General features: G+C 32.7%; 1 protein-coding gene across 1 annotated transcript in view; it reads right to left on the bottom strand.

Annotated features, from left to right (window-relative positions):
- The window catches only part of LOC114327500 (uncharacterized), a 181779-nt gene that overhangs the window by 41128 nt on the left and 123746 nt on the right, over nucleotides 1–16905 (bottom strand). The window contains exon 3 of the mRNA XM_028276142.2: nucleotides 9475–9601. Coding sequence (XP_028131943.1) covers nucleotides 9475–9601 — 127 coding nt within the window. The remainder of the gene's footprint in view (nucleotides 1–9474; nucleotides 9602–16905) is intronic.

Genomic DNA, 16905 nt, shown 5'->3' on the forward strand with positions numbered 1-16905 from the left:
TTTTCTTAAACTTTAAGATGAGATTTAGTCCGATTTTCAATTCAGTCAGATTTAGAAAATCGAAAATTTCGTGTATATATAGTGTCGCATCTAGGGGTTTTGTGCGCTACTGACCAGAAACGAGAACTGCCGTTCTCTGGTAATAGTAAATCATGCTTTGAGAGTGAGAGTGCTTTGAGAGTGAGAGTGCTCCTCGTAACATTTAACGTGTCTAGGTTTGTTTTTTCTAGTGCATCTTTATTGTGATTTTAGTATAGGTATACAGAGAGAGTCTGTAATTTGGAATAAATTCAATATCTCAAATACTCATTGTTTTTTTGAAAAATGCTCAGACTCGTCGATTAGTATTTCGAATTGTTCTTTTCGACGTACAATAACAGGGTGTCCCAATTTAGAGATATGACGTCATCGTAGATTTTCTTAAATGGCAACATTGTCATTTTGTTAGCTATTTTGATAGGGTGTGTAAAGTTATACACAACTGCAAATATCAATTTTTATTTTCTACCATTTACAAGATAATAGAAAATATCAAAGTTATGTCTGTAATTTGAAATAAATTCAATAATTAAAATACTAATTGTTTTTTTGAAAAATGCTCAGACCCGTCGATTAGTATTTCAAATTCTCATTTTTGACATATAATAATAATGTATACAGGGTGTCCCAATTTAGAGATATGACGTCATCGTTGATTTTCTTAAATGGCAACATTGTCATTTTGATAGCTATTTTGATAGGGTGTGTAAAGTTATACACAACTGCAAAATTTCAAATTTTTATTTCCTACCATTTACTAAAGTTATACACAACTGCAAAATTTAAAATTTTTATTTCCTACCATTTACAAGATAATAAAAAATAACAAAGTTATGAAAAACAATTAATCAAATAATAATTGAATTTAATTATTTCAATTAAGCAAATACTCATAATGTTGCCCTCAATTATTGTCAAAGGGCAACGTTATGAGCATTTGCTTAATTGAAATAATTAAATTCAATTATTATTTGATTACGTGTTTTTCATAACTTTGTTATTTTTTATTATCTTGTAAATGGCAGGGAATAAAAATTTGAAATTTTGCAGTTGTGTATAACTTTACACACCCTATCAAAATAGCTATCAAAATGACAGTGTTGACATTTAAGAAAATCAACGATGAAGTCATATCTCTCAATTGGGACAGCCTGTATACATTATTATTGTATGTCAAAAATGACAATTTGAAATACTAATCGACGGGTCTGAACATTTTTCAAAAAAAAACAAATAGTATTTTAATTATTGAATTTATTCCAAATTACAGACATAACTTTGTTATTTTCTATTATCTTGTAAATGGTAGAGAATAAAAATTTGATATTTTGCAGTTGTGTATAACTTTACACACCCTATAAAAATAGCTATCAAAATGACAGTGTTGCTATTTAAGAAAATCAACGATGACATCATATCTCTAAATTGGGACACCCTGTATACATTATTATTGTATGTCAAAAAGAATAATTTGAAATACTAATCGACGGGTTTGACCATTTTTCAAAAAAACAATTAGTATTTGAGATATTGAATTTATTCCAAATTACAGACTCTGTATATTTACACCATACGATATAATTTTAGATTAAAAATTTCGATTGGAATGAGAACAAATTTTATACTTTTATACTACTTTTAAAAATAAACTGGAAACCGTGCGTAGTGTATTCCCAAAACGTTTAGAGTTTAGAGGATCATTCGATGAATCATCGTTCCTTATCATGAAACCGGACAATTAAAAATTCCATCATGATAATAATGTTAATAGGTGGTAATAATGAAAAAAGATATTTACTAAATTAATATTTCGAAACACAGTTTCTCGAAAAAAAATCAAAATGTCTAGTATTAAAGACAAGCAAAAACTGTGCTGTGGATGGTAGGTATAATATCTACTGTTTGGATATGTTGTATTACATGTGCAGAAATTAATATAAAGAGAATAGAAAAATAATTTATATGCAATTCTGACTAAAATTCCCAAGGAACCATGGGTCTAAAATCGATTTCAAGTCCGCGGAATTTCGGAAAAAGGTATTTAGAGTCCAGCCAATGACCGTTTTCCCGCATATTGCAGCTGGTATAGTAGATTATGCATATATAGTATAAAAATGGCAGCACTAAGAAAACAAAATCTCACTGGGACATTTCTTGATAGACACGGGGTTGCTATAACACAGACCGGTGAGAAAGTACAACGTTGGGCAGAATACAACGACGAACTGTTCGATGATTAAAGAGGGGACCTGGAACACATAGAACTTACTTCAGGAGAAATAGGTCCAGATATTACAAAAGAAGAAATAATACACGCATTAAAAACAATGAAGAACGGAAAAAGCCCTGGACCTGACATGCTTCCTATCGCACTACTAAACATTATAGATGAGCAGCATATTGATGTTTTAGTGATATTCTTGAACAAAATTTATAGCTCAGGCATATTACCTAAAGAATGGTTAACGTATCTTTATTTGTCTCTCTAAAAAGAAAAACGCAAGAGAATGCGGCGACTACCGCACCATTAGTTTGATTCCTATGTGCTAAAGTTGCTACTGAAAGTCATCCATAACTGAATAATCATAAACTGGACATAGACATTAATAATTGATGGATTCGACCGTTACTTGATGGAAGTTCATTTTATCTAATAATAAAACACTGAAAACGTTTGTTTTCTATACTTCCACAGAATTTATTATAACTAAGTGACTGCAGCTGTTTCGGCAGAGTGCCTTTCTCAAGTGATATAGTTTACAATGTGTTTGCCTTTTTAATTCTGCATATTCAAAATAAAGGCCTTAAGCTATCTTTTTTAGAATCTATGGAAATTAATAAACTGAAACATACAGATATAATTCTGAATAACCAACTCGAGACAAACAGCTCCCCACTCCTCAACCTCTTCAGTTGAAGACTTAAAAAGGCAAACACATTGTAAACTATATCACTTGAGAAAGGCACTCTGCCGAAACAGCTGTAGTCACCTAGTTATAATAAATTCTGTGGAAGTATAGAAAACAAACGTTTTCAGTGTTTTATTATTAGATAGACATTAATGATACGCAATTTGGGTTTCGCAAAGGCCCAGGAACACTTAATATACTAACACAAAGGTGCCTGGACGTCAATCATATATGCTTGTTTTATTGACTATAATAAAGCATGCGACAAAGTACGACATAAACAATTAATGCATGTCCTGCAATCAAAGAAGACAGATTACAATGACCTCAGGATTATATTGAACTTATACTATATAAGCAACGAGCAAGAGTGCGTGTTAACGAATAGCTGTGAGAGGAAATTGAATCAGACGTGGGGTGAGACAGGGATGCGTGTTGTCGCCAATTCTTTTTAATATCTACTCGGAAGAAATCTTGAAAAAAGATCTTGGGGTGAAACAGCTGGAATAAAGGCGAATGGAGTTCCCATTAACAACATTAAATGTGCGGATGACACTGTCAGCCGAAAATATTGGGGATCTTCAGAGACTGGTGACCAGTATAGCGAAGTTTGGACAAGAATACGGTCTAACAATGAACGTCAAGAAGACAAAGTCAGTGCCGGTTTATGCACTGGGCGCTTGGGGCGGGCGCCCAGGGGCCCGGGCCCCGGAGGGGCCCGTAGAGACCCGTTCCTTTTCTTAATAAAAAAAGTTTAGTCCGCTAAATAATCTACATATTTTCCAAAATGGAAAAAAAAGACGACGAAATACCTGCGATTTCGAAATGGTCTGATTTTAAGAATGATGACTTTCTAAAAACTGTGAACTTTTAAACCAAAGAGTGATTTTAAACCAAGGGGTGAGAAAATTGTAAAACAATGTACCAAGATGGAGACAAACCTTATTATAGAAGATTAAATAAAAGCAACTTTTATAGAGGAAAACCCAATGAAAGGAAAGAAAATAGAGAGCTTGGCTAATATACGACGCAAGTGTTTATTGTTTCCCGTGCAATTTTTTTTCAATTGAGAAAATAGTTAACTGATTTTGGACGGATTCACTGGAAACATTTGAATAGTTTGCTCAAATCTCACGAAGAAAGTAAATTTCATCTGAACTCTATGGTTACATTAAGAAAGTAAATTTTATCCAAACTCTATGGTTACATTAAGAACAAGATCATCATTAATTGGAGTTATAGTTATAGACGCTGGCTTGAAAGAGTAAGTAGAACGCGAAGCTGACTATTGGATAAGCTTCATAAGAAGAGTTGTTTTCACTACCAAATTACTTGCTTCTCAAGGATACAATGAGGATTTAACAAGTCGTCATAAAGGAAATTACTTAAGTTGTCTTGTATACTAGGCTAAATTTCACTACTTTTTAGCTGAGCATTTACAACGGAATGCGAATAAATGAAAAAGTTAAATTAGCTATCTGTATCACTAAATTTGCAATGAATTCTTGGAAGTAATGAAATCAAAACTTGTACTCTTTTGACACTTTTGACTCTGTAAATGCTTTAGTTAAAAACTAGGGATCTATCATTCATCAAATCTATTTTTTCCAGTTAAGCAATAACAGAGACGAAAAATTAGCAATTAAAAATGAAGCCAAGACACTGCAGAATAAAATGGATACCTCTGAGACAGTTCTATTCACACTGATTTGGACAAAAAATTTGCAACGAGGTAATGCAACAAGCAAAACGTGAACGTGAAGAAACTGTGGACTTAAGCGTGTCAATTGAAGTAGAATTAATGACATCTATTTTGAGATTTGTTGAAGACGTAAGAAATAATATTTTAAGGGAAGTTGAACTAGAAGCCAAAAATATTTTTTACGAAGACGAGGATATCTCAAACATATTCTATACAACTGACCTTCAAAGAACAAAGAAGAACAAAACATTTTTCGATGAAGCAGGTGAAAGTGAAACAATTCAAGAGGAAAGAAAGATTCGGAATTGAAGTATTTAATGTTATATGCTACAATAATTACTCAAGTTCTTTTAAAGAGAATTAAATGCTACAAAGATGTTACATCAGCTGTTAGATGTTTTTCTACGCTAAATAAAGAAGCAGTCAAGACGTCAATTAATACTTTATGTGTGAAATATAAAAAAGGTATTGATAAAACCAAAGAGAATTTGCATAGTGAAATTACTCATTCTATAACATGCCTATAATATAGTGGACTCACGCAGATGACATTGATCTCGTTGGAGACTCCATATTGTCCACAAAAGACATTTTCAACAAGGTGGAAGGAGCAACAAGCAAAGTAAAGCTGAGGATTATTGAAGAGACGACGAAATATATGTGTATAAATAGATCGACACGAAGAGACAGGATAGGACAAAATGTGACGGTCAACACCTTTAACTTCGAAAGAGCACAACGTTTTAAGTATCTGGGGGCCATAATTACAGCTGACAACGATGTTACTAAAGAAATAAAAGACAGAATCCAATCAGCAAATCGCTGTCTATTCGCACTGGATAAGCTTATAAAATCAAAAAATCTTACAAGAAGTTCCAAGATCAAAATCTATAAATCTATCGTCAGACCTGTACTAACATATGGTTGCGAAACGTGGACCATGACCAAATCAAACGAAGAAAAGCTCAGACGTTTTGAACGAAAAATACTTTTGGACTAAGATGGGCAGGCCACGTGCACAGACTTCATAACGAGAGACTTGCAAGACTGGTATGGGAGGAGATTCCTACTGACAAAAGACCACTCGGACGTCCCAGAATGCGATGGAGAGATAACATCCAAGCAGATCTCCGAAAAATGAATATCCCATTTGACCCTAGGTTGATGGAAGACCGAAGAAATTGGAAGAAAGTTGTACAGTCAGCCAGGACCCACCCAGGGTTGTAGCGCTACGTGATGATGATAGCATGCCAAAAGTTGAATAAATTTATAAAATTTGGTGTCATCCAGGATGTAAGGATTGTAGGCAACATTTCCAAGTATTTTACCTTTACTGCAAGTTTATTTCACGATACCAACTTCTACTGTGTCAGGCGAGCGGTCTTTTTCGGCTTTAAAAAGAATAAAAATATATTTAACGCTAAATTTGGGTCAAGAAAATCTAGGCGCATATCACTATTGTATTATAGGAAATGTTGGAGCAACTAAATTGTGATAGTATTATATGACAGATTACTAATGCCTAGTCAAGAAAAAGTCATCTAATCTTTGTCATATGTATTTTTTTAAATATATTTTTTTGTTTGTCATGCGTTGTTTTGTGTAACTTTCTGTTTTTTTATATATTTTTGAATGTACTTTTTCGAATATTTTTTACATTTACTATTCTTCTTCTTGTTTGGTTTAAAAAAATATTGTATGGATTGATATTGTATGAATGAAAATATTGTAAGTTACAATAAATACATTTATTTTCTTGTTAAAAAAACTGACAACGAATAACAATTAAGGGGGCCCCTAAATATTTAGCGCCCAGGGCCCGAAGTTAGGTTAAACCGGCACTGGACAAAGTTTATGAGAATATTAAAAACTCAAAACACTGCACAAGCATTCTGCTTTAAGTGGTATTTGTGTTTATTTATAGGGAATTATAATGATTTTAATGTATTACCATTGTATGTATTGTATCTTTTCTTTGAATAAACATTATTATATGTATTCAATTAATAGCCACGGAGATGGAGAGGACACAAAGCGAGAAAGCCAGATAGTCGATGAACAAAGAGGCTATTGTAGTGGAGACCAAGTGAGAACAATCGAAGTGTCGGGTGTCCACCAGACGTAACATAATTACAAGTTCTGTACCTTTAGCCTCCAAATTTTACATATTATATATTTACTTTTTAATGGAACTATATCATCTCCATTTTGGTTTATCCGTAGCTTTGGTGAGTTTTGACCTATTGAATACAACTTCAACAAAGTTTTCCCGGGAAGATTCTCGTGGAACCTATGTACCTATGAGTAAGTTTTATCCTCTATGATTTTTTAATTCCTTCAGACAGATAGATGGACTGACAACGACTAGATTTCAGAAAGGATTAATCCTTGCTCCGATGCTCCTTAAGTACCCTTCCAGACTAAGACACTGGTGTCTGACACCGGTGTTCAATTGCAGCAAAGCATTGTTGAGACACTAAAATCAGCCAGACACTCAAAGTGGCTCGTCTGTAGTCGTTCATTTAAAACAATGCTTTGCTGCCGGTGGCGGACACCGGTCTCACTGGTGTCAGACACCAGTGTCTTAGTCTGAAAGGGTACTAACAGTCTCCCTCATAATCACTCATATTGGGGGATAAATTTTTGCATGTAAAAAAACCATTGGTATATACGTTTCCTCCAGTTTGCACTTTATCTTCAATACGTTTTGACCTAGATAGAAAAATCGACCGTCCTATTTTGGAATTTCTACAAAACAAAAGGCATAAAAAATAACGAGGCTGCTACCACTCCCGTTTTAATCACATTATGTAGTGAATTTGTCACTCTAAATTAGTCGCTGTCAAGGACTGATCAAATAATAAAGCTGCGTTTCACTGAATTAGATACTATACCAGGGGATTGCAAAAATTGTTTTGATAAATTAACAAGCATATTCCCGATGATCACCAAAACTGTTCAAGAAGCCATAATATGCTAAATGCTTAAAATAATATTAGATTATTTTAAGTATCTTAAATATTAATATCAGGGAAACGAGTTATTAATTTTTTCTTAAAATTAATAATAAACAAGTTTTTCGTATCGTTCCAACTTACAAGGATATACAGGGTGTACATAAACTCTCTTGACAAACGAAGACCAGAGATTCCTCAGATAATTTTAAGACAATTTAACCCAATTCCCCTAGTCCGAACATCTTCAGAGAGCTAGAGCTCTTTGAAGATGGCGCATTGTAATTAGTTTTTTTTAAACATCTTAAGAACTATCTCCAGCTTCGATTTAGAAAAACGAAAACTGGTACGTCTATTTATCTACCAGAGATAAATTGACTCCAGCAATTGTGAATTTTTAGTACCGGTCATAGGCGTCCGTTTTGGGTAGGGCAACAGTTATTTTATCGCATAACTTTTCTGTCTTTCAAACATTTTTCATACTGGATTATTAAATTGTCAGGTATTCTAGTAATAAAAGGTAATCATGCTTTAAGTCGATAGGATGCACAGTTTTCTAGAAAAATCGATTTGATAATTTTCCGTTTTTTGAATTTGAAAAAATAAAAAAAACGGTGTATTTTACCAACTTAAAGCAAGAGTAAATTTTAGAAATAGAGTACATCATAATTTAATAATTCAGTGTCAAAAAGGCTTAAAAATTAAAGACAAAAAGTTATGCGATAAAATAACCGTTGACCTACCCAAAACAGACGCATATGACCGGCACTAGAAATTCGCAATTGATAAAATCAATTTATCTCTGGAAGATAAATAAACTTACCAGTTCGTTTTTCTAAATAATTTTTTTTGATTTTTTTTTTCAAATTAAAAAAAAAAATCAAATTGATTTTTCTAGAAAACGGTGTATCCTACCGACTTAGCAAGAGTATCTTTCAGTATTATACAATACATACCTGTAGAGTTAACAATCGTCAACGACCGCTCGAGCAGTCGGTGTATGTCGCTCAATGGTAAACTGCTCGAGTAGTCCGTGTACGACCGCGCTTTCTCTTTAAAAACTATAAACATAGTTCAAGCCGTTTCCGAGATAATTGAGACGTTCCATATATAATAGTCCGAGAGGTAGCGTCAAATTTGACCGGAGCATTTTGGCATGGCTCTTTTTTTATATAGTCAGTTGTTCCAAAGCTTATTAACAAATGATGTGTCAGTTGGTCCAATACCGTGGCATAAAATAAAAAAAAGATCAGGAAAATTAATAATAAAAATAATTTCACTTTTATAAAAAAGAGCTTTTTATAATACGTACCACGTTTTTATTATTTATACGACACAATATTAAAAAGTATTATAAAAACAATTATTTTTCAAATCAAAATGTCAATTTTAAAAACAAAAATATTTCCGACTCTGGGAATCGAACCCAACCCGCCTGGGCAAAAGCCAGGACCTCTATTTTTGACCCTTCGCTTCGTTATCGAACGTATTCGCTTCGTATCTGTTTAGTATACGAAGCGAATACGTTCGATAACGAAGCGAAGGGTCAAAAATCGAGGTCCTGGTATTCTAACCACTAGACCATATGGGTGTAAGGCACGGAGATAAATATTTGACATATAAGTTGTAGGGTTTTTCCATCTATTTTCATATTATTTTTTTTTGTCCAAAAGCCCCGGAGTCGCGCCAGCTGACAGACATTTTCGTTATCAACAGTACTATCTACCAAAATAAATTCATAGAATCCATGCCAAACTCACCGTAAAAATTTGACACTACCACCCAGACTATAAAACTCACTCTGTATACCAACATATGCAGTATAATATATTATAAAAAAATTATAAAGAATTATTTAAAATCAACTTACGAGCACAAAACTGTTTTATTAAGGCCTGATGCAGGTCTGAATATTCCAGAGAAACAATTTCCCAAATTTGGATTTTCTGAGTTGAACAGTTTGTTTCGGCATTCACTGGATCTGGTCGAAAAGAAAGCTGAAACAAGCAACTGGTTAATATACAATTTAAAATAATGAACTAGGTACAAAGAATATTATTAGAATTTCAATTGGATAGTGTTTGCCATTTTAACTGAGTGATCTTTCCAACCAACTTTCATATAATTCCAATACTAACTCAAGCCAATTACAAATATCTTTCTCCTTCAAATCTTAATTCACTAAAAAATGTATTGACTTAATATTTCAGTTAATTTAATGGCGTCACTGTTGTAGTGCAAAATGTTGCTTTCCAAATTACATTAAGAATATATTCAAACATTTCACCTGTTAACTTTAATTCACCTAATTTTATATACATAAATTTCCTATATATATATATATATTTCCTATACCTGGTGTTCGATTTAAGTGATTTTTTTAATATTATGTTATATCTTTATTCTTTAGCAATATCAATATCACTGTAATAATATTGTTGCTAAACAGGTAAATTTGCATTGTATACATACAGGGTGTACGAATCAAACTGTGTTTTTTCTCAAAGTTCACATCACCCTGTGGAATATTCTAGCATTTATAGAATACTGAAATTAAAACCCAACCATAGCCTCATGTTTTCTCAACATTCTGATTCCTTCGCTTATGTTGGACCATAAAAAAGGTAGGTACTTTAACAACTAGCCATGTTTTTTTTTTATCTATACAGGGTTTTTATTAAATAAGTATGGCAAACTGTAAGGTGTAATTCTGCATGAAAAAATAATGACAGTTTGCTTTACAAACGTATGTCCGCAAATGATTCGTTTCCGAGATAGGGGGTGTTGAAATTTTTCTTACAAACTGACGATTTATTTATTGCTTTAAAACTGGTTGAGATGTGCAAATGCCATTTGGTAGGTTTTAAGACGGGTTTAAGTGGGCTAAAAAAAAATTTAGAGCTAAGAAACATCCCGCATAAAATAATTTCCATTATAAGGTCACTGTACACTGAGGCGAAATGCAGCATGACACACAGTGGGATCAACAGTGACGAATTTGACGTACTTACTGGAGTCAGATAGGGATGCGTGCTTTCTCCGTTTCTTTTCAACATAGCGATAGACTATATTCTCTCCAAACTAGACTCCGACACAAGAGGGATACAATGGACGTTAATCACACGCCTAAGCGATCTAGAATACGCCGACGATATCTGCATATTAGGACAAAGGTTTCAAGATGTGGCTGATCAATTGGAAACAAGCCAATAAAATAGGTTTGAAAATTAATATTAGTAAAACCAAGTCCATGAGATTAAATGCAAGGAACGAAACATTATTTACTATCGACAACATGCAGATTAAAAATGTGGAAAACTTTACGTATCTTGGAAGTGTCATAACAGAAAACGGAGGCACAGAAGACGATATTCGTATGAGGATACGAAAAGCTCAACAAGCATTCAGCAGGCTCAACCCTGTTTGGAGATCTGGCGAGTATTCTACAAGGACAAAGATCCGAATATTCCAGTCAAAAGTCATGTCTGTTCTATTCTATGGATGTGAAACCTGGAAAGTGACGAAAACTCTTACAGACAAACTGCAGGTCTTTGTTAAAAAATGTCTACGAAGAATTGTTCGTATTTTCTGGCCAAACACCATCAGAAACGAAGATCTACCTACTACATCTGACCCAACAAAAGCGGGTAGAAAATGGAATACTCGTAAAGTCCAGAAAGTGGGGTTGGATCGGTCACACTAGAGTGCAAAGACTGCCCTAGAGTGGAATCCCCAAGGAAAAAGAAAAAGATGTCGCCCAACACAAACTTGGAGAAGATCCATTATGGACGAGATAAGAGGTCAAGGAAAGTCTTGGAATGAGGTGAAGGCCTTAGCTCAAAATAGAACCCGATGGCGCGTTTTCACTGAAGCTCTATGCTTCACTTAGGTGTTCAAGAACATTATATATTATATTATATATATATATATATATATATATATATATATATATATATATATATACACACATACATATATAACATAAATCACCAAGTTATCCCAGTGAAGGCTGAAGTCAAATATTTAGGTATTCACCTTGATCAGAAACTAACATGGAAAGCGCACATTAAAGCTAAAAAACAACAACTCCAAATAAAAACCAGACAAATGAATTGGCTTCTTGGTAGAAGATCACAATTATCCATAGAAAACAAACTGGCAATATACAAAATAATACTAAAACCTATATGGACCTACGGGATTGAACTATGGGGATGTACGAAACCATCAAACACCAAAATTCTGCAGACATACCAATCAAAAACTTTAAGAATCATTGCAAATGCACCCTGGTATATTTCAAACCAAACATTACATGAGGACTTAAAAATACCATTCATAAAGGATGTAATAGGACTGCATGCGACCAAACATAGAAAAAGAAGTATCAATCACAACAACGAGCTGATTTCCACGCTTTCCAATCGTCCATTACCAGTTAGGAGACTCAAGAGACAGTGGCCAGAAGACTTGTGTGAGTGACATTTGTGTTAGTGAATACAGTGGTGAATAAGGTGAACCGGCACTGGCCGGCAACACCTACAAAACATTACATAATTATCAGTTTTACTTAATACTCTTTTGTACAGAGTAGATTGTAAATTTGCAAGTTTTCAAATAAAAAAAAAATATAACATAAATAAAACATACTATTATCAAAAATACACAAGGAAAAAGTTTTTCTGTAGTTGGCTGTATACCATATAATACAAAAAACAATAAAATCCTTTATAAAAGGTATATATTTAAAATCCCTAAAAAGGGCTACATCATAGAACTAGTTTTCGATTGGTTGACCAATCATCATCAGTGCTTACCTAAAATGAATATAACCTGATAAAATAATGCAAAGGTTTTAAAATTTTGACTACTGTTAAGAAAAGTTGTAGGTTATACTCACGTGATCTAACATGCTATATTAATATCAAATTTAGAAAAAGAACATTAACTGTAATTTTTATTAAACACATTTTTCGGATGATACATATATCCTGTCAACTTGCTAAAAACCACCTTTCTTGAAGATCTTGTCATCTAGTACTAGTACTTCGTTGTCACCTATTATCATCAATGAAATTAATTAAGTCGTTACCTCTCACCAAAGCATCACGTTCCTTTCGGCAGGGATGAATTACATCCACATGTTGGGCCTAATTTTTAATCCGTCGATTTATAACGCATTATTTTTTATGTTAAATACTTTAATAATGCAACTAAAAGGATTTCAGACCTTTCAACGGAGTTAGTATCAACTACTGTACACTGGACGTAAGTAACCACATTTTCAAAAATTTTAACCGTCGAAATTTACCTGTTGCTTTAAAATTAAGTGATTTACTTATTTCTAGGTTTCACACTGAGGATGGTTAGTTTTATATACCAATATACAACAGAAGTCTTCACTTCATTATTACGTTACTTGTTAGTAGTTTAGTTCAGTGTGTATGGTAATGGTGTATGGTACGTATTGATCTGTTCTAAATACAGAGGAAGTAAGAAAATCAACAATGATATGGACAACCGATTGAAAAATAAACCAGGTTTAAAAACTTACATACATCTATGATCAAATGGCGCAACATGCTGGAGCATAGTTTATGGTGGCTGGGGGCCCGGTCTGTAAAGCAATTTGTTCAATAACATAATGTGGCACGATATTATCGGATTTGGAAGACGACTAACGTTTGATGTAAAAGGCTTTAATAAAATGAATAAAATTTGATATTACTATTTCACCAAAAACAAAAACTATGTTGTCAGATCAAGGTTTTGAATGGTTGAAAAGGTGTTGTTCACATTTACTTACACAAGGGGGTCATTATTTAGATAAAATTGTTTTGTAGGCAGAGTAGTTCATTTTACATTATATGGTATTATTACGCCACTAGATCGTTCCACGATATAATTTTGTATTGCGAATATATTTTACATAATATCATAAAAACAATAATTGTTATAATATCCTCCTACTGCTCCTCCCTAACACCACCCTTCGTAGGGGGAAAACGGAAAATTTTACCAAGGATTTGTACGGTGTGGAAAAAATGTTTCAAACAAGAAATGTAACTGATGAGAGAATGTTGAACAATAGCTATTTGTATAACAAGGGATATAGAGTAGCAAAGTGCTACTTTTCCTCCCGAGAATGAAGTTTCAAGGGAATCATTCAAGGGAGGAAAAAGCACTTTACTCCCATGTTATACATATGGTTTTTGGTTTTTCCACCTTCCTCAAATAACATGTCATTTTTTCGTTTTTAAATAATTTATTTATGTATGTAACTTACTAACAAAATTTATTAGACAACTAAAACTAACAAGTAGGTACAGTATAACTGTCAAGTAAACGTCAAATTGTTAATGTAAACATTGTTAAATATAAATACCAATTTACTGTTTTTTATCATTCTGCAAAATACAGGGTGTTATATAAATAAACGTTAAATGTATAGATACTTAGGTAATAGAAAATAGAACATAATATATGTATAAGGCGTCAACAAGTTATTTCATCGATGGCATACCATGACATCACTTTTACTTTTACTCAATAGGAAGTAAAAGTACTTTGTCTCCCTAGGGAGGAAAAGTAAGACTTCGCTCCCTACAATGAGGCCAGGAAATGTATACTTTGAGTAGAGGTAGGTGGAAAAAATGTTTTCCACCTACCTCTACCGAAAGTATACTTTTCCTGACCTGATTGTAGGGAGCAAAGTCGTACTTTTCCTCCCTAGGGAGGAAAAGTAAAAGTGACGTCATGAAATGTCATTGATGAAATAACTTATTGACGCCCTGTACAATATTCTATTATCTATTACGTAAGTATCTATACACTTTAACGTTTATTTATAGAACACCTTGTATTTTGTAGAATGGTAAAAAACAGTAAATTGTTATTTTGATTACACAATGTTTACATTAATAATTTGACTTATACTTGACAGTTGACAGTTATAATGTACCAACTTGTTAGTTTTAGTTCTCTAATAAATTTTGTCAGTTAGTTACATACATAAATAAATTATTTATACTAAATTTACAATCAAGATGCAGTAGAAATAAACAAACCAAGACACGTTAAATGCTACTAGCAGCACTCCCGAATTATAATTTACAATGTATAAACTTTGGAAATCATGATTTGGGATTTTCTGATGGCTGGGCTATTAATCTCGCGGTAAAAATATTTTTCATGTATTTTTTAAATAAAAGTACGATAAAAATGCGTTGTAATTTATTTCAAGAGTTTAATTTCATTCCTATACAGCAACATTTTTTTTAATATCTTAAAATGTTAGCCGTATTGCCTAACTGCTCTCTATATTTTCTTAAAATTATTACAAACTAATTTCCACTATTTTTCAACATAACCTATAACATAAGGTAAGAGACATCTTTTGTCTACCATTAATTCTGTATACATACTACAAAAAATTAATGTCACTTATATAACCCAAAGACTTTTCTGTTTACACAATGTGATCCATTATCTATAGCCTTGGTATTTTGGGAAAATAGGTCAGAATTCCAGTGTCCTATTTTTCAGACCCACGTGTCTGGAATTTCAGGGATGTTTGCACGTCCTTGATAAGACAGGGCGGGGGTTTTAGGCACTAAAAACTTAATTGGCGTGTCGAGATAAATAAAAGCAGATTATAGTAAAAGGTCACGAAATACTGTCGTGTAATTATTGAAAATTCAAATAAACCTTCAGGAATCCTGAATACGAGGGATGCCAGTAAATATTTCTATTTTTAATAAAAAAATATGTGAAATTGGGAATTTATTTTTACCTATAAAGGACCCAACAGAACATTCTTGAAATCATGTGCCTGTGCGATAGCCGATAACCCAAAGAAAAAATCATAACGAAAAAAATTATAGATAAATTACATCTTAAGAATCATGATAGATACATACATTACAAGAATTTATGGCAAGTTCTTAATCAAAATTAATGAATATAGACTCTAATTACATTCTTGATTTTTCTTCTTTTTTTTTTAGCGAAAAAAGTTTGCAACGGTAAATGTCTTTGAGTTATTACTACAGACAAATAGGAATTTTTGTGTTGTATATTTTCGACCATGAACCTGTCAAAATATTACCAACCTGTGCAAACGAACTACGAGTATAGCATAAGATAAATGAAAGGTTCTCTAATTTTTAATATTAAAGACGTGTGGGTTTTCATTACAATTTAACACAAACCTAACGTATAAATTCGATAAATACGTCGAGTATATATCTGGCAAATATCCCAAATATTCGAAATAGAACATTTGAATTATATAATCTCGAGAATTAATAAAACCTAAAAAATTTAATAAAATTTTAACTTCTCATCTAATACTTCAAGAATGCATCTGTAGCAATTTGCCATATTGCAAAAATAATAATGATTCACGTACCTTCTAGAAAACAAATTAATAAAATGTTTTAAAAAATTCAAAGAAGTAAGGCGAAAAATCATTTTTATTCGCTCCACAAAATATATAATGTATCGAATTATACTTTTTGGCAAGTACCTATTTATTGTTTTATCTGATTGTGTGACTTGATTCTACGTATCCGATAGTGAGATGTTTTTAACTTTATTCTTGTTTTTCTTCCTTTACTGTACATTTATCTCAAATGTGTTTCTTCGTTTGTGTTTGCATGTGAACAGAGAATGTTTTCACACATCTACCTCGAGAAGCAAAGAAATTAAAAACGCGTGTTGACATGTAGAATCTACTGTTTGATTAAATATATTAGACTAATAAGAGCTAGAGCCGAAAAATCATCGTCATAAGTAATATGGAGTTTTTCCTGTGAAATGCGCATTGTATATTGATAATTATGATTCCTTGCAGGCTGACACCTCAGTGGATACAGGAAGTAGCAATAAGGGGTGAAAGGGGAAAATGACTGAAGTCACTAAAGGTTTTCACCTCCCATTTGAACCTTCATCGATTTGAATGAAAATTGGTGAGTAGATATAGGATACCTCAAGAAACAAAAGTGACATGGTGCCAACTTGCGCTTTTACCCTGGGACTGGATGCCACTCCTTTTCGAGGGTGATAATTATTTTATTAAAACTAACCCCTCAAATCGATAGAGGGGCGAATTTTAAGCAAAATTTGTTATATCACTTTATTCAAATAAATCAAAACTTTTTGAGTTATTAAATATCAAAGATTTGATTTTTTCGTGAAAAAAATGCATAGTGTACAGCGGTTTTTCATAAATAATTCAAAAACTATTAGTTTTACCACAAAAGTTAGGATTAAAATTGATTTACCACACAAGTTATGATTT

The sequence above is a fragment of the Diabrotica virgifera genome, chromosome 2 (assembly GCF_917563875.1).
Source record: "Diabrotica virgifera virgifera chromosome 2, PGI_DIABVI_V3a".
In the NCBI taxonomy this organism is placed as follows: Eukaryota; Metazoa; Arthropoda; class Insecta; order Coleoptera; family Chrysomelidae; genus Diabrotica; species Diabrotica virgifera.